Source organism: Grampus griseus, assembly GCF_964374135.1.
Source record: "Grampus griseus genome assembly, chromosome: 9".
Taxonomy (NCBI): domain Eukaryota; kingdom Metazoa; phylum Chordata; class Mammalia; order Artiodactyla; family Delphinidae; genus Grampus; species Grampus griseus.
This window is the reverse complement of record NC_139003.1, coordinates 79,803,150-79,822,769: the sequence shown is the minus strand read 5'-3', so window position 1 is coordinate 79,822,769 and position 19,620 is coordinate 79,803,150. Positions and strand designations below refer to the sequence as shown.

General features: G+C 33.5%; 1 protein-coding gene across 1 annotated transcript in view; it reads right to left on the bottom strand.

The window, feature by feature from the left end:
- The window catches only part of PCLO (piccolo presynaptic cytomatrix protein), a gene marked incomplete at both ends in the record, with an annotated part of 365,582 nt that overhangs the window by 80,265 nt on the left and 265,697 nt on the right, over positions 1–19,620 (bottom strand). The window contains 3 exons of the mRNA XM_082662011.1: positions 5,277–5,491; positions 6,560–6,627; positions 7,166–7,274. Coding sequence (XP_082518137.1) covers positions 5,277–5,491; positions 6,560–6,627; positions 7,166–7,274 — 392 coding nt within the window. The remainder of the gene's footprint in view (positions 1–5,276; positions 5,492–6,559; positions 6,628–7,165; positions 7,275–19,620) is intronic.

The window sequence follows — 19,620 nt, the reverse complement described above, 5'->3', positions numbered from 1 at the left end:
GAAATATTTACTAAAATGGAGGCAAGCTTGCTACCCTACAAATAAGGTCCTGTCTCCCTATATATACATAATATTGGTTTTATTTTCATAATTAACGAGAAAAGGAGAAATTCATAATACTTAGGTGTATATACTTCTTCTGCTACCTTTTCTTTTATAAATTTATGCTAGAAATGAGAGCAATCAAAGAAGACAGCTATATTCCAGGTCTTGTTCTGTGAAATAAGAATAAAAATAATGTAATCATTGGTAAAGTTATGGAGTAAGGGTTAAATTTTCTAAGCCATATATCCTTTATTAGTTCAGCTCTTTTATAAGAAACTATGCTCTGGCTGCAAAGGATAAACTGCTAGGTAATGAACCATTATATTTACTTAATAATTATTTTACTGTTTAAATTTTAAGAGAAAGAAACTGAATCTAGAAAAAGGACCACACAACTTCCTCAAACTATTTCTATCTCAATTAAAGAAGGGGAGTTTCCTAAAACCAGATATCCTTGCATCTCAGTTAGGAACGTTGGGGAATAACTAGAGATAAAAAGTCAAAAATAAGACCAGAAAAAAAAAAAGAATAATGATAATGTATTTTGTTTTGATTTATTTTTGACAGTTGTAACTCATTTGACATATGATTGTGCAAACATAACTAGATTCAACACAGAGAATAAATGTATGGACCATCTTTAAATGTTCTGGGGTATGGCAGTGAACTCATAAGAGCACAGAAGGATGTTGTAATATCTGTTGTACAGTGGGCAAACTACCAGCTCCAGATAATTACAGTTTAAGATTAGAGACAAGTATTTCTTTTCGATAATGTCATACCTTTGTGAGGCTGGTTTGTGATGACTGTGGTGATAAAAAAAAATGTACTGCAAGAAAATCAGTGAGATCAGTGTGGAACAGGAAATGAGAATGTCAGTGTCCAAACCAATTCCACCATTTGAGTAGCTGTGCAGTGCCCATCAGGCACATACCCCACTGATACATAATTTGAATTATTAACAATGAAATAAATATATTATTTTTATTTCATTTTATGGGTATTATTTTTTCCAATGGTTACTAAGACGTTAGGGTATAAATACTAGTTAAATTGTTAGGACCTAACTCCATAATAAATTAAATTGTTTTATGTATTTCTTTGGGCATAAGGGCATCAGGAAAAAATTACTGAGATGTTGTGTGCCATGATAGAAAAGTTTGGGAAAGCAAGAACCTATTTCATTAGAACACTTAAAACTAGTAAGCACTTAGTTCAATTATTTATTTATACCATGACTTGGAAGAAATTATTCAGATTTTAAAGATAAAATGAAAAAAGTCTGATTAGATTTCAGACATAAAAGACCTTGAGGCAGTAAACTAAAAATTTTGAAGACAAAAATTCATATTGAATTAGTAAGCACAATAATAAAAAGTCTTATATACATAACATTTAACTTAAACATATATCTAAATAGATTCATATTTTACTTACATTTACTCAGAAGTAATCACCTAAACTAGAGTATTAATAGATTAATAATTACTTATGAATAATCATTCAAAATGTTTAATAGATGGTGCTCTAAATATCTAAATGTATAATTATGCTATGATTTAAATTTTTAGTTTTAATACATTCTATTACATTAATGTTTTATTATTTAATATATAGTTAGCCTCATACCTAGTAAAAACAAAAGGATGTTAAAACTATAATTTTCTAAATTAACTGAAGAACATATGCTATATTTTTAAATATTATATTACCTGACTCAGGAACATGTGAGTTTTAGACAACTGCTTGATATTTCTCTAATCTCTCAATATCAATTTTCTTAACATTGCAGAATTTAGAGAACAAATAAAAGTATTGCTTTTTATGCATACTACACGTTGACTGGCCAAGAAATATCGTTAAATTCATTCATTCATTCAGCAAAAATGTTTTAAGAAATTCAGTACCAGCTAAATGTTGATGATACCCCCCCCAAAAGATGAATAGGTGGTAGTACCTTTCTTCAAGAGTGTTAACATCTATTGACTATACATTTCTATATATATATAAAATCTCAAAAATAACCAGATTTGATTATTATTACTACTAATAAGAGTTAAAAAGGAATATACCAACGCTGTCCAGTAGAATATAATGTGAGCCACACAGGTTATTTGAAATATTCTAGTAGTAACATTAAAAATATAAAAATAAATGGGTGAAATGAATTTTTACTGACATATTTTATTTGATCCAAATCATTGAAAATATTATCATTTCACGATTAAATCAATATAAAAGTTGTAATGAGCTATTTTACATTCTTTTTTTATACTAAGTCTTTGAAATTTGCTGTGTAATTCACTTTTACAGCATATCTCAATTAGGACTAGTCACATTTCAAGAGCTCAGCTGTCACATGTGGCTAGCAGCTACTGTCAGGGACAGCGCAGCTCTATAACTCTTTATCTTAGCAAAACTTCTATAAAAACTACATAGGCCACATTCCTGGCACAGAAAAGAATGACCACATATCATAAAACCTGCTCATATTATTTCCTTGATGTTTGTCCTACAATACCTGTTTTCATCTTCTACTCATTACCAAAAAAGTTAACATATTACAAAACAATTATATTTTGTACCCCCATAATATTACAGAGACTCACAGGTGCCACTGACGTTTTAATTTAATTTTAATTTATTCTGTTACGGTCTATGCAAGCTACTCTACCATGCACTTAGGGAGCTAGAAGAAGCAAGATGGTTCTTGGTTCTCAATGAGTTTGCAGCCCATTTGGGAGGATAAAATAAGGAGACAAGTAATTATAATCAAGATACAAATTGTCTTAGGAGGTACATAAAGCATCTGGCACTTTGGATGGAGGGAAGGAGGAAGGAAGGATAACTTCTGACTTAAGGAAGGATTAGAATACGGAAAGACGTTGTGGAGGAAGGCTTCCTGTTATTTTATTTTCACTTATCACTGGCTCTTTATTTTCCACAGATTGTAAAAGCCATACATGGCATGTAATGTCTTCCAGTTTACAATCATCTAGGCTTCTCCTCTATTTCTTACCCCTATATCTTTTGTACACCTATGTCCTAAGCACACAATTTTCTGTTTCTGAGATTTTCTTCATGTTGCATTCTCTTCTTTGGATGTTGGTTCCTTTCTCCCCTTTACCAAACCAGTTCATTAGCTAAATGCCAGCTTTTCTAACCCCACTCTCCTAAGAGTGCTCCGTGTACTTCTTAATGACCACCAACATTACAGCTTTACTAAATTTGTTTATATATCCTCTTCATCTATATGTAGATCAGCACTTTTCAAATTACAAGGGGCACCACACTCACTTGGAGAACTTATTAAAACCCAGGTTGCTTGGTCCCATCCCTGGGGTCTCTGATTCAGAAGGCCTAGGGTGGGATCAAGAGTCTGCATTTTTAACAAGTTCCTAGATGATGCTGGTGCTGTTAGACTGGGAGCACGCTTTAAGAACCACTCATCTACGTAGTATACAGGGAAGGATTTTACCCCTCCTTGTATCTTGGGTACCAATTATGACCCGTGACACTGAGGTGGCATCCAAAAACGTCTGTGGAAAGTAGGAATGAGTTTAAAACCCTAATAAATAGAGTACTTATTAGCAAGGCTATTGTAAAGATCTGACAACATTAAGCTTATGGTGATAATCTTCTAAGGAAAACCATTGACCAGGCTCTCTTAGAATGAGCAGGACAGGGTCTTAGACAGAGGTAGAGAAGCTGACATTCCTGGGAGCAGGGCTTCATTTTTGACAGGACAGTGATCCAATCAGAACATGGTGCCACAGATCAGATAGTTGTAGGGTAGTTTAAGAGGAAGGAAAAGAGACTGGTGAGTGGAGTGACCAGCAGTGAGTGCAATACTGTTGGCCAAAAAAATAATGCTTAGCTAAAGAAGTTGGCAAGTTCAGAGAACATAAAAAATTATTAAAGACTTATTAAAAAAGTAAAATTCACAGGATTAAGATTCAGTGAATGAAGATAAAAGAAGAGGCAAATGTCGTACATTTGTACTTAATTTTCTGGGAGGATGGTGATGTCAAATGCTGAAATAAAAAATATCTGGATGACAGACTTATAGAACTACAATGTGCTTGGTGTGAAAACTTTGCTAGCCAAGTCTGTCATGTCTTTAGTTCTACTGTGTGGAGATACTGAGAAAGGAATCAGAAATGGTATCAGTGTGTAACTCCAGAGACAGGGTGCCTCCACGAGGTAATTCTTCAAAATTAACACATGTGGTAAAATACAGTTGTGTTAAAATTTATTTTGAAATTGAGTCGATCCTTGAACTTATTCCTCACAAAACCTTACTATACTTAGTTTGAAACAAGTCATTTTATGATGCAATGCTTAAGATCATCCTACCATTCTTTTTTGCTTCTGAATAAAAGGGTTTTTTTAGTGACATCTGCTGTGTTTTTACACTTAGTAGAAAAAACTTTATTTTCTGAAGTCTAGTCAACTTATCCAACCACAGCCTGTCCTTCCTATATATCTCAACATATAAAGAAAAAATCTTATTTGTGGTTAAACAAACAAACAAAAAACCTTTTTAAATGTATTTATCAACCATGAAGAGAGTTTCTCTATTAATAATCAAATCTATGGGGGAAAATCACAAATTGTCTATATTATCATCTGATTTTATAAAGTTAAAAAATTAATTCATGTTTTCTTTTAATTCCCCAGTAACTCCAAAATAATAATGTTAGAAACGTTTGTTCTAAATGAAGAGCTGCATCAAGAGAAAATTTATTACTACGGAATTCGGGATAAATTTCAAAATGGCAATACTATATTACTGGCTTTCCTTCTTTCTTGTTGTCCTAAATTATCATCATTTCTTTGTCCGTTTTACCTTCTACTTAAGTTACAAAATCTATTGTAATGTATATCTTGTGTTTCCAAAAAGATACAAAGATATATTTGATATACAGAGGCTCAGATTTGTGTAACAACAACAAAGAAAAAGACCATGAAGCATTAGAGACATTTTTCAAGTTCCCCATAATAATAACTGCTACAATATTTTAAGAGATGTAGAAATACATCATTTTGATACATCCTGATCAGTTATAAACTCAGAAATGGAAACATTTTTTGTTTGTTTCAGTAGATCATTAGGAAAGGAGAAATCACATGAAAAACACCTTAGGAAATAATATTGTATTTCCTATCTCCTAGTCTGAATAAGGAGCTAGAAAATAAGTAACTCAGAGGTTGCATTGGACACTTCTCACCTTGCTGCTGCTGTGTTTCTTTTTGCTCACTGAGGGTGACCCTGGTTGCCCAGGGCTGGGAACAGAACTGGATCCTGCTGATGTAGGACCTGAATGAACGTGAGATCCTTTTTCAACGACGGACGACAGAACCAGTGGTGACTGCTGTAGCGAGACCTTCTGGAGCTCTGCAGCCAACTGCTTAGGATCAACCCCTGGGGATTTTGCTTTATCCACTGCAACAAAATGAAATGGCTTCACACAGTCTCAGTTTCATAGGTACTTAATACCATGGAACTTATCTGAGTTCTAGATAACAAAGTCATCTAGAACTTATAAAAGTTTTATAGTTACTTATAAAACAAGCTAAATAAAAAAAATACATGCAATTGTACCTTTATGAATCTATTTTTAAAGCAGTCTGGAAGGTTCAGAGAAAAGTGAAAGAATACTAAATTACAAAGGAAAATGGAGGTTCCTATTATATCTTCAGAAAAATGTTTTTAAATGTTTTATATAGAGAATTCTATGCATGATAAAATATTGTTTTACTCACTGGCATTTAATTTGCATGACTGGCTGTTTTTCCTTCTTGAAATCTTATATATCTATTTCTCTAAGCGAGAAATTTCAAAGAACATATTTACATTTACAGATGTATGAAAATTTCTATAGGCCTTGGCCTGTTCTCTCAGTGCAGTGACCCAGCCTCTTAGAAATGCTGACTACAACATAGGAAGTGCCCAATAAATATTTGTTGAACAAAGCTATAGTGAAACTTTTAGTCTTATAAGTGATTTAAATGTATAGACTGTATTTGTTATCTAAGAGATAAATCTACCTCATCATGTAGTTATGAAATTATATGTTGAATTTTATTTATCATAAAAGGCAATCAAAAGGTTTAGGAGTAAGTGTTCCAAAACCAACTGCTAAAAAAGAACCAGTATCATCTAAAAATTATATAGAACCCCAAACAAATGGCTCCATGGATTACTTTCATACAATGAATTTAATTTTAAAGAATTAAAAATATAAACTCTCACAGTAAGAATTTCATATGAACTTCTTTAATGGGTCTAACATGTAAATATGTGTTTTCCTAGAACGCTAAAAGTGTAGTTACAATGCTTTTGATTTTCTTTATGATTACATAAATATATAAACATGTCTATAAATTTATTTTTGCCTATATCTATGTATATGTCTATGTCTTCATCTACAGCTACATCTGCCTCTACAATTACTCCTCCATTTAAATCTACATCTTTACCCACAGTTGGAAGCAGACTGCTTTCACCTACCAGCTTTTGGTGGTTCATGAAGTTCTAGGTGCTGGGGATTTTCAGAATCTGATAGCATACTGAGGTCCCTAAAAATTAAAACAAAACAAAAAAAATTAAGAAAGCAACTGAGGAAGTCTGAGACAAAAGGCCTTTTTTCCCAACTATGCTGAATATATTTTTTCAGTAGGTAAATGAGAAGTGGTTAATGATATAAAGCAATTTCAAAGCATGCTCACCCTTCTAACCAAATCTATATTTGCAATGCTGTTAAAAGTCAGCTGATAAAAATGATTATTTAAGGTGAAATCTTTATGGATTAAATATAAGTTCATTTTGAAATACTGTACACATCCATGAAATCTAAATGGGTTTAGGCTTTCATTTAAATGACGCACGTTTCAATAAAAGCATGAAAGGGGACATAATCAGAAACAAAATTAGCTGGATTCTTTCTATGCTTTAGACTTTGATTCTGAACACAAGAAATCTATAAAACTTGTATTCACTTCATGTTCTAATTACAGGAAATCTTGCTGACTGGCAAAGGTTCCACCTTAACAATTTTAAATTAAAAGAGACATGAATAGCCAAAAAATGGAAACAAAAAGATGGGGAAAAACTCACAGTCTTACACATATTTCTGCTTCCCCACTTTGCTGACTAATGATACTCTGCACTTCTTCATATGTTTTGGAAGTTAAAGGAATTCCATTCCATTCCAATACTTGCATGCCTACAAAGACAAATTCAAGTATAAAATAAAAAAGGTGTGCTGTCTCATCTGGGTCCACAAGGCACAGAAGACATTGCTTTGCATGTAAAAACCAACTCAGCACACCATTTCAGAGAACATCAGTTCAAAGTTCTCTGGAACATTAATATCAAAATCATATGAAGTTTGATTTCATCAACTTACCTGAACATATAAAATATGTCAAACAGAACATGCAAAACGTTGCTCTTGAAAATCTATTAAATAGTATCAAACACATGCATTTTGTTCACACTGCTTTAAAGAAAACATTCTTGACTGTATATTGCTTAAACCAATTTTGTGTGGGAAAAAAATAATTGCAACCACCAATATAATTTTTCCACGGGCAACAAGCAACTAGAAGAGTGTAAACTTCCATTCTATTGCAGAATAGGAGTGGTAGAAAAAAGTCATTAGGATTTTGTTGCGAAGCTCCCTTTAAGAAATTGTTACAGCTTCAACTTTGCTCAAATAAAAAAGATTCCCATGGTGTGTGTTTTTCTTCGCTGCATGCAAGACAGTCCTGAGTAGAAGCAGCAGAAATGTTATACAGAGGGCAGCGTCATGGGTGTGTGTGTGGCCTGTGCAATAGTATGCCCTGTGCTCAGAAGGGCCCCATGTTTGGTTTAATGCTTTGCTACTGCCATCTTGAAATTCTTAACACTGTTTGAACAAAGAGTCCTATATTTTTATTTTGCACTGGGTCCCATAAATTATGTTGCTGGACTGATTACAGAGCATTTCATGTTTCCTCTCTTCCTAGAAAGGTAATTTTCATACAAAAAAGTAGTAAAATAATTAATATTTCAATATTTTACATTTAGTATTTTTGTCCATTTTATATGAGCTGTCAAATAATTTTGGGAACGTATTTGGCACAAATCACATGGTCCTAATATGTAGCTATGTGGGCTAGATATAAATTCGATGAAACCATCCAGAGTTATAGTGCCCAGATATTTGTGAATGCTACCAGCTTTACCTGAGAAAAAAATACCTGTATGCCATGACTAGGTTATAATTTAAATAAAAAGAAATACTTGTTGAACAATTAGGTTTTCAATGAGCTTCACAGATGCCAATGTGAAATTCCCTATTACTCACTATTGGCTTCCATGGGAAATTCTCAACATGGCATGACTGGGTCTTTAAAAGTTTTAATGATTTTGATATACATTGGAAAGCATATTACCAGTTGCAAACAAGTAAGGGAAGTTCTTTTACTATTGGGAAATGGCAAAAGAAGTCCATAAAAATGCCCACAATAACACAAACAAGAATGACTTTTCTATAACTTACTCCAAGAAAACTTTATCTTCAGATGGGCCTTAGGTTTATTTCAACAATCCCAGGCTGTTGTACACATAAAATGAGAAAATTACATAAAAGACAGTGATAATACCACTAAAGAAAAATTTAGAGCTGAAAGAGGAAAAGCACACTGAAAAACACACTTTTTCTTAGTCACAAGAAAGAGTACATTTATGAACAGATGATTCTGAATTGAAACAAATTAATAGTGCTATAATTCAGAAATTGCATTGTCATTTTTCTGCAGGAGCAAATTCTATGAAAGGAAATAGCTGCATAATCTTCATGCTTCTTCTGTTGAATTTACCTGTTCATTTTTCACATCTTAAAGGGGCAAACTTATAAAACATATTTATCCAGTGAAATGAATAAATGCTTCTAGTTGTAAACAGGAAAACTATTTAGACACATTAATAAAACTGATGAAAAATACAGATAACTAGGATCTTAACCTAGATATATACCTGAGATCATGAACTACATGATTTGCTCTGTCCTAAGATATACCAGCTGAACTTCTTTTTCCCTTACTGAGTTTCCCACTAGCACTGGGGCAGTACTGCAGTTCAAAAGATTTTGCCAGTTCTTTTATCCTTTTATTTTTGGTTTCAATGGTGAGAATGCGATCTATAGGGAATGTGACTTGAACACAGTTCCCTTTCCTCTGCCTCTCCAACTTCCTACAAATCCTACAAGAACCACAGTAAAATAACCAAGTGAATATACAAACTACTTTTAAATTCATAATATGGCTTTTAGTCATTGTGAGAATTAAGTACTCTTAAGTATGTGTCTTCAAATATGATATCTTTGAAAATACTTTAATTGTAAAATCTTATAAACTATTTTAAAATGCATGCAGAAATTGTTTGATCATACTACACAGAAACCAAGGTAGTATTTTACCATTTCAATGATTTGAATGTAAGCATATTCAATCTTAAACTTTTTACTCTGATTTTGGTTTAGAAATAATTCCCAGAACACAGTGAATACATGAATGGTTTTATCTATTATTTAGCATTATGAGCAAACACATTTTCTTTATGTTGAAATTATATCAACATGTATGTTAACCAGTTGTTCAAGTTTGAGATTGCATAGATGATACTTCAATTATATCCCTAGAAAGTGCCTCTTCTAATAACTTTTAATAGGAAAACTAAGATAATATGAATTTTTTTGAATGTGCAACAGTCATGATAGAATTAGCTGCTCAAAGTCTTACACCTAATAGGTTATTAAAAACTGAAAAAAGACAATAATCAGGTAATTTTTGAATTCTAAAAACATCAATCACTATAAAACATTCTCAAATATGTGTTTTTATAACTTCTGGGATTACTGAATTTCATATGTTTCTCAAATTGGCAAAAGCTATTCTTATCTTTACAATTCAGAAGTTCATGTATGTTATTTCTCTGTCTATAATATTTACCATTACTGCAAAAACATCTTCTGTATTAAAATTATTGCATTAACAGTCAAAATCTTATAAGTTAATGTATATCCAAACATATATCACACGAAAGCTCATGTCTTTTATTTATTCCACAAATATTTATGTGGCAGGCACTATACAATTCATCACCTTTGTGATGATCCCCACCTATGTATCTACTATTTTATGCTGTTATAAAAATTAATAAAAATGATACTCTACTAGAAGAAGCAGAAGTATCTTGGCAATTCGTAAAATGAAGATTCACAGAGAAGGAAATTCAAAAGTGTTTTAAGTATATGAAGAAAAGCCCAGACTCATTAGACATTAGAAAGTTCAAATCAAAGCAATAATGATGTATTACTTAACGCTCATCATATTGAGGAAAGTTTGAAAGCCAGAAAATACAGCATGTTGACCAGGATATGGGATTTAGGGGACCTTGACTTCAAGAGAGATTATAATTGCTTGGAGGTTTTTTAGCTTTATCCCCACTCTATGATGTGAGAATACTATGACTGTTAGGATGAGAAAAAACAACTGCTCATTTACAATTTATAAACATGTAATTATTTTAATGGGAATGCAGACAAATGCAACCACTCTGGAGTGCAGTGTGGCAGAACGTCGTTAAATTAAGCATATGTACACCCTAGGACCCAGAAATCTTCTTGACTTTCTATTTGTGTGGAGGTGGTAGTATCAGGAAAAATGGACAACGAGAGCTTATTAAATACTCATGATGGAAACACTTTGCAGTTTTAGGAAAGAGACCATACCAGGTATTAACACCAAAGGGCAGATCCATCTTAAAATCATCTGCCGAGTAAAAACAAGCGAGAAACAGGATCTGATCTATAGGGCAATGACATTTATGTTCATTAAAATGATATTCACACATACTAACATTATATATCATACAAATAAACAACAGACCATTACATAAATTATCATGGTTTTTCATGGAGGGAAGAACAGATAGGAAAAGAAAGTGAGATAAAAAGAAAGAAACGAGTTAATAAATGAATGAATAAACAAACAAGCAAACAGCCCCCTCCACCACACACACAGAGGAGGGGACCTTATGGGAACCAACAGGGCTGGTGTGCTGTGAAATCAGAATTGGATGCAGCTGGGATAAAAAACCCCACAAAACAATTTAAAAATATGCATATAATAAATTATTTATAATTTATTTTTTATCCTTTTTTCCACTGATATTATTAACTATGACTCTAGATTAATTTTCTAAATTTGGACATCTGCTCTCAATAACCCTCTATAAACTAGCAGCAGTAGGAAAAACTCAGCTGAACTGGTTATCTGCCCTGGCTTTCTAAATAGCAAACAAACCCTGCAAGTGATTTTCAGGAGTCCAATACATTGTCCCCAACAGTTATACTAATTACTCATTCATTTTCAAGTTAGGCAATGTTAGTATAAGAGAAATGCATAGGTAGATGGATTTTATTATTTTTCAAAACTACACTTTAAAATATTTTACAATTTTAGCCTATTTATACATTAATATGAAAGAAAGAAAGAAAGAAAGAAGGGTGGAAAAAAGGAAAGGAAAAAAGAATGGAGGGAGGTAAAGTTAAAAAAATAGTATTTGAGTAGTGTCTTGCTTATTTACAGATTAAAGGAGATGTCCTCAATTATGATAAGATGTTCAATACTGTACACCTGAAACACTTTAAAAATCAGCAAGGTATGGCTTGCATATATAAATTCGCAAATGAAATTTACATATTACAAAATTATCACATTTTGAATATAAAAAATTATCTAGGAAATATCAAAGACTACTGTTGAACTGTCTGAGCTTACCCACAGTTTTTTTTTTCTAGGTCTGAGTCTACTGAAAATATTTAGAATTAATGACTTCCACACTTCCAGATGTAAAACAGATATGCCTCCATTCATTAAAAAAATTGTAAAGAAAACAGATGATCACATATTTTGCAGTATTAATGGTCAATAATAAAAGGGTCATTGAAGGAGGATTACATGAATGAAATGTCTTGCAAAGGCATGTCAACTAATTCATAGACTCATTATAAAGCAAGATCTGTATAGAGGTGCTAGTTTTAGTCTTTTGTACAATACATTAGAGAAGTGAAACATGAAGTGACATGACTTTTCTAACATCACACAGTTAGCTGATGGTAATGCAGAAATATGAACTCCATTTAACTCTCAGGCCAATGCTACTGTCAGTAAAGAGGAAAACTCATTCAAATTATGCTAACCAAAACTACATAGTAGCCCACTTGAATATAAACAATGTTCAAATGTGTAAAACCTAGCACAAAGAATACATATATTATCTATACTGACATATTTAACCACAATAAAGAAAGATAACTTAGAAATTATTTCATTATCTATATGACAATATCATTTGAAGATTTGGGCATGCAAAAATTGAAGATCTTATTGAACAAACAGAAAGTTGTTGTGGGATATATCATTTTATGGTGGGTAAACAGTGACCATTAGGAAAGCTGATTGGTTTTCTCATCTCTTTTCTCCACTTCACTCCCAGAAGGGAAACCAATTTCACATTTCTACAGGCACAACGATGGGAAATTAGGCTGAGGCCCGCTGGAAGGGAAAATGATGTAGGAAGGATTGTTCAATATCACTAATCATCAGGGAAATGCAAATCAAAAGCACAATGAGACATCATCTCACACCTGTTAGGATGGTTATTATTTAAAAAAAACCCAAACAAACAAACAAACAAAACCCCACAAAAGACAATGAAAGTATTGGTAAGGAAGTGAAGAAATTGGAGCTAGTGTACTCTGGTGGTTGCAATGCAAAATGGAGCAGCCACTATGGAAAACAGTATGAAGCTTCCTAAAAATTAAAAGTAGAATTACCACATGATCTAGCAATCTCACTTCCAGGTATTTATCCAAAAGAACTGAAATCAGGATCTTAAAGAGATATCAGCGCTCCTATGTTCTCTGCAGTGCTATACACAAGAGCCAAAATGTGGAGCCAAAATGTGGAAATAACCTAAATATACATTAACAGATAAATGGATAGAGAAAATACGGTTTATAAATATTAAGGAATATTATTCAGCCTTTATTGTTCAGCATTCAGGAAATCCTGTAATATGAGGCATGAATGAACCCTGAAAATATTATGCTAAGTGGAATAAACCAGTCACGGGAGGACAAATACTGCTTGATTCCATCTATATGAGGTATCTAAAATAGTCAAACTCATAGAAGCAAAGAATAGAATGGTGGTTGCCAGGGCCTGGGGGAGGGGGAAATGGGGAATTTCTTATTAACTTGTATAAAAGTTCAGTTATACAGGACAAATAAGCTTTAGATATCTGATAAATAACATTGTGCTTTTAATTAACAATACTGTATCGTACACTTAAAAACCTATGAAGAGGTTTTTAAGTTTCAATGTTAAAAGTACTAAACAGAATTTTAAAAAGAAAAAAAGAAGAATGTAGGGTGAATGAAAGGAAGGGGAGGTAGAGAGTTCTAGGGAGAAGATCTCCCCCAACAATGGTGGCTGGAGGTTGCAAGGGCAGTAGAGAGCAGTATCCTGCTTGCTTATATTATCCAGGGAAGATGGCGTTACCTAAAAGAACAATTTCTGTACGGTGCCATTAGAAAACTTGACCTTAGATTTGGTGGCTCAACCTAGGCAGAATTACTCTCGTGAAAATTTGGTCACAGTTTAAAGGAGCCACCCACTGCCAAGGAAGCATGCAGGCTTGGACACTGCTCTCAATGCGGTGTGGGTCAAGGTACAGAGGCCCAACCCCCAGTGTTCTAGAATGTGTAAGAGCCTCACTGGGAACTTCCCCAGTGCTCGTGGGGCAGGCAACGTCAAAAAATTGAAGTGTTTCAACTTCTCACCAGTAGATGAAGGGAAGATTGGAACTGACTACATTTGATTTACAGAAGAAGTCGTACGTTTCTTACACTCCAGTATAGGTGTTGCAAATTCATGCTTTTTAAACAGAGTTAAGGTAAATAGGGGAATATATCCATGATTTGTGGGTACAATTTGAAGAAGATTATCGTGATAGGATTCTGTTTCTAATCACTCTGATCACTAAAATAATCTATTATTCCAGTTCAATATTTCCTGGAAGGATTGGTACAGATACCAAAGTCACTCTATGGCTACGGTTTATGGTGTTTAGAATTAGATATGTTACTTGAAACAGGCTACAACAGAATGTGGCTGAATAAGGCAGGAAAGGGGTTATGCATAGATTAGTAAAATTTTATTGACCCCCCCCTGAAAATAATATAACATGTGGAGATATCCAATGATAGGTTTGTGATGCTATCATCTCATTTCAAATAGGGTGCAGTTCATAAATTTATAAACTTTTCTCAGTTTAATTTCCCTATTTATTTTGTTAAAATACTCAGAATGGATGTTTTCTATTGACTTTCTAATTAAATGGCATGAACAGATTAATGTCATCAAATCTAAAGGATATCATGACCAGCTAACAGTAACAGATTAATCCAAAATGCACTCAAGATTATATATAGAGATACAGAGTTGGGTTAAATGGACATAGGAAGCTAGGGAAAATGACACAATTGTGCGTGAGAAATGCTTGTCTTAACTGGTGCCTCCTCTACTTGCAGTATCCCTAGCGAACCAGCAAGGATTTTAACTTTAATTATGTTCTTAACCTTTTTTGATACTCATGTGTTCTGTACTATTCCCTTTATAAAGTTATTTAAATGTACCCCACTACTCAGACAATGGATTTTAACATAAAATATCATCAATTTATACCAGGAAAAGTGTTTCTTAATAAATACAGGAAACGTTTGAACCAGTGGCAAAATCATCATCCTCTCCACTGAGCATATATATAGAAGATACAAATTCCACTTCATAACATTATTTGATAGACAAAATGCACAGAGCTTTGCTTTGACTTCTGAGTTGTAACTTTAAATCATGTGCAAAATTGGACAAAAAGGAAACTATGTTTTGAAAAGTAAAGTTATAAAAAGAAATCTCCCAATCAAAATTTAAGAGCAAAAAATTCCAGTACACTATTCTAGAGTATAAGAAAATACATTTTTTTTTTACAAAGAAGGAGAGTTTTTAAAAAAAATCATAACCTAAGTACTCATCACTAGAAATATTACAACATGGTCAATTTCTGTGCATAAAAATGTTGTTTTTATATTTTGCTTATTTTGAGCCAAAGACACTATATAATTATTATGAATGGTATAATCAAAACTAAGAGTAAACTTTAAATACATAAATTCTTTCATCATTTGAAGAGTTAAAGGATAGAAATAAAACAGAGAAGTCATTTCAAACAATAAAAAAATCAATAACCATTTTATCACCCTAAGAGAAACTTTACAAAAATAAAATGAATTATGTGTTAAGTTACTTCATAAGAAGTGCCAGTATTCTATTAACATCATGAAGAAGAACTAGCAAATAATTCACTTTGGCTGGATGGATGTTCAACACATAACAAATGCTATTTGATGGTAGAATTCTATTCAAAAAGTTCTCACAGTAAACAGAATGTAATTTCAATCTCTATATATAATATAGTATATACAACGTATTACAATTATTGATTTTTCCATTAATAAACCAGAGTTGTTTAAGAAGACACCTTAACAGCAATATCTGTCAAATAATAGAGAAAAAACTCAGCTATTTTCCCTCCAGCTCTTTAAAATTCACGTAGAGAAATGATCTCCTCTAATTCAGAAGCAAACATGATTAACAATCACAAAAAATAATGGTAACATATTTTAGATGAATTACACAAAACTTTCAGATGTATACCATCTAATTATAAGAAGTCTTTTTGATTAAAATGAATAAAATTAGATCTATTTCACTTATGTTAATCGTACCAACATGGGACTTCATTGTTGTTTTTTTACGAAGTTATTTTGACCATTTTTTCTCATTGTATCTTTACAGCACTTCAGTAAAATAGGTAGGGTAAATGTAACTATTACTATGTTTACAGATCTGAAATCTGTTTTAGAAATTATACCGAGTGGTAGTTCAAAAAGCCAGGACTCCTGATTCCTCATCTACGTTCAAGAATATTAGCATTCTGAGGGTTTCATTTCTGTTTAGGTTGTATGACTTCTATTAAAGAACGTATATTTATTGTATTAATTAAAATAAGATTTAAGACTTGAATGTTAAATGCTCTGTAGGTCTGTTATATTATGTAGAGATTTAAGTTTTTTAAAAAAATGGTGAAGTACATTTTGGCCTACTAAACTTGAATACTGTGTACAGGAACAAATGAATGAACATATCGAGGTCATTTTCACTGAGCTGAAATTTAATACACATGTTGTATTAGTATTTATAGATATATGATATAATATCATTTATCTCCACATCCCCTGTTTCCACCTTGGTCTGAACAGCCACATTTCATGCCTGGATTATTTCTACAGCATCCTAACTGCTCTCCTTCCTATTCTTTACTCCTTCAAACTGTTCTCCTTATAGCAGTCAGAGTGATTTTATTTAAATGTCATTCAGCTTGTGTCAGCCCAGTGCCTTCTCATTTGACATTAATAGAAGCTGAAGTCCTTACACTGACCTAGAAGATGCTACCTCTGTTACTTCTGTTATTCTGTTACATCGGTTACTTCTCAGCCGGAAATTCCTGCTTTCTTCTCTCTCACTCACATCCTCACTCAGTGCCAGCCATGCTGGCCTCCCTGCGGTCTTATTATTCCTGGCACACACCGGGCAGGCTCTTGCTCTGGGCCTGTGCCCTTTTCATTCCTCTGCCTATAATACCAATAACTCCAAGCTCACTCCTTCCTCTCCTTGGGGGCTTTCCTCATTTTTTGCCTTCTTGGCGAGGCCTTCCCTGACATCCCATCTAAAATTTCAACCCTACCTTCCTATTTGGCATATCCACTCTCCTTGTTATCTTTTTCTCCTTAGCACTTATTACCACTTATTATGTGATACTTATAAGTAGGTTTTACTTTCTGTCTCACCTACTGAAATGTATGGTCCATGTTTTCTTCATTCATATCCCACAGGACCAAGAGAGGTTGCTCTATAGACCATGTATTTACAAACACACACACACACGCGCGCGCGCGCACACGTGCGTGTGCGCACACGCGCTAGAACTTAGAAATCTCAAGCACCATACCTGACAGTGACGGGGATCTAGTAAAAACTAGAGAGTAAAAGAAAACAAAAGTAGCCTAAGAGGAAAAAAAAAGCAAATTTATTTTCTTCCACCACTCTCAGTGTAACTTAGTATATATATGAAAAACCTGTAGTCTGATATGAAAATCTGCATTCCCACAGAATATTCTTTCTGCTCCAGCCTCGTCACTATATCTGGAACATGGCTGTACTCCATCACTATAAATAAGTAAAATATGAACTATGTAAAAAATTAACCAATGAAAGAGATAAAAGTCTAAAAAGATCTGTTTCAGTTCCTGGAGAGTTCTTTGCCCTCAGGAGCTTACAGTCTGTTCTTAGACATTACCTGAAAGTTACCTGGAATTCTCTGGGAGGGGAGGAGGCATATCTGTAACCCACACTTAGTTATGATACTGGTTCTGACAGAAGCCTGCAGAATCAACCAATGTATTCTGCATTTCTATATTTCTCTTACTGAAACTAGAAGAAAATACACATTGTCAAAAAAGTTATTAAATCATGGGTTTTCTTTCCGTAAATACATCTTTCTCCTAGTTCTTCAAGTTTATTTTATATTTTTGTTCATTCAGACCCTGACCAAACTTTTCCTCCACAGTCAACATCCTCTATCCACTGCCCTTCTAGGCTGTAACCACCTTGAAAGCAAGGTGGAATTATAGAATGATAGAATTCTAGGATATACCTGTAGAGTAGTTACTGAAGAAACGTTTTGACCCATTTGCATTCTTTATTATTTCCCATATTCCTGATATTCTCACCTCTACTCCTTCCTAAAACCTTCTTTCTGAACTCCCTTTTTATCACCTCCATCTATCTTGTCAGTATATTACTGCTGCATACCAATACGTCCTTACAGTTCCGCAGTAAGCACTTCAGTGTTCTCCCCCAATAAGAAACAATATCTCATGCAGGGATGAATTCAAGTATTGTAAGGCCTGAAGCTTATGCAATTTTAAGAAAAAAGAGAAAATTATGAATACAAAATTGATACATGTGAATATCTGTTAAAAGGACAAAATAAATCACAACAAATTACAAAAGTTAAAAAGCTGACAAATGCCACAAACATCACATATGTTTTTTAACTTCCTGGAGCCTTGGAAGGGACGTGTACAGGTGAGGAAGGAGCCCTGAGACGTAAGGGTCATGATTTATCCATTCTGATTTCATTCCTTTCATTCTATGTAATTAGTCTCACATTCTTAATTCTAGGGCTCACATTTCCGTCTTATGTAACATACATAACTTATTATAGCACACATACTACTGTTTTGCTTCCTCTTTCCACACCTTAGATTGTATGATTCTTCTCAAGGTTCAATCTCTCTGCATCTCTTCAACAGATAAAGTGTCTCAAAAGTATGCATTACAGAAGGGTCTTGTGGAAGGCCCCCTTCACTTAATGCTGAACACCCAGTGAGTTTCTGTGATTTGTCAACAGCCATAAAAAGGAGTTGATGAGAAAGATCAGTCCACACACTGGGTGCCAGACACCTGACATCTGACACCTACACCACGATTCTATTTACTAACAAGATATGCTTTCAGCGACTTACAGACCATGAGAGTTACATAAGCAGATATTCATTGTATGTATGTCCATAGACTTTAATCAGACATGAGATTAATAAATTGTTGATAAGAAGAAAAACTTAGAAGCCTTTTTATAAGACTAGCCAAAAGTATGGTTTTACGGTTAGGAGGTGATATATTTACATGGGACATGACTTAATCACTTCAGGTTTTAAATTTTTTTAAAATTTATTCAGGCCTAATAAATACCTAAAATGATATTCCATTATAGCAGAATACCTCTAGCAGATCAATGCTCCTTTACAGGAAGCCTGAACTTTGTGAGATTAACTGTCATCTATGAAAATAATTTCGTCTATCCTTAACAAAGTAGTTTCTTTAGTCTAGATCTTCCTAGTTAACTAAGCATGAAAAATACATCAGCTCCTTTCATACTCACAGTTAGCCCCATGAGATAGGTCTTGAAACCTCCTAACTGAAACATCAACCCATCCAGATGAGATAAAAGGAGACTCAGAGGACATAAACAACTTGCCTAACATCATGAGGATGACATTAATTCAGAGTCTTCTGACTTCAAATCTGTGCTTTTTCCATTAGGAATATTCCAAATCCCTGCAGTTCAGAGCTCAGACCTGACCACGGTCAATTATCTACGCATGTTCAGAGAGAGGGGACGGAATTCAAGCTTAAGTAGCACATACTATTCTTATCATCAAAGATCTCCAAAGTAAGTACCATCTTTTCACTACTTCTGTGAAATACTATATCAAACACTATATTAAATGTTTCTGACACATTATTTGTAAACCTGATAACAATTGTGCAGCCACG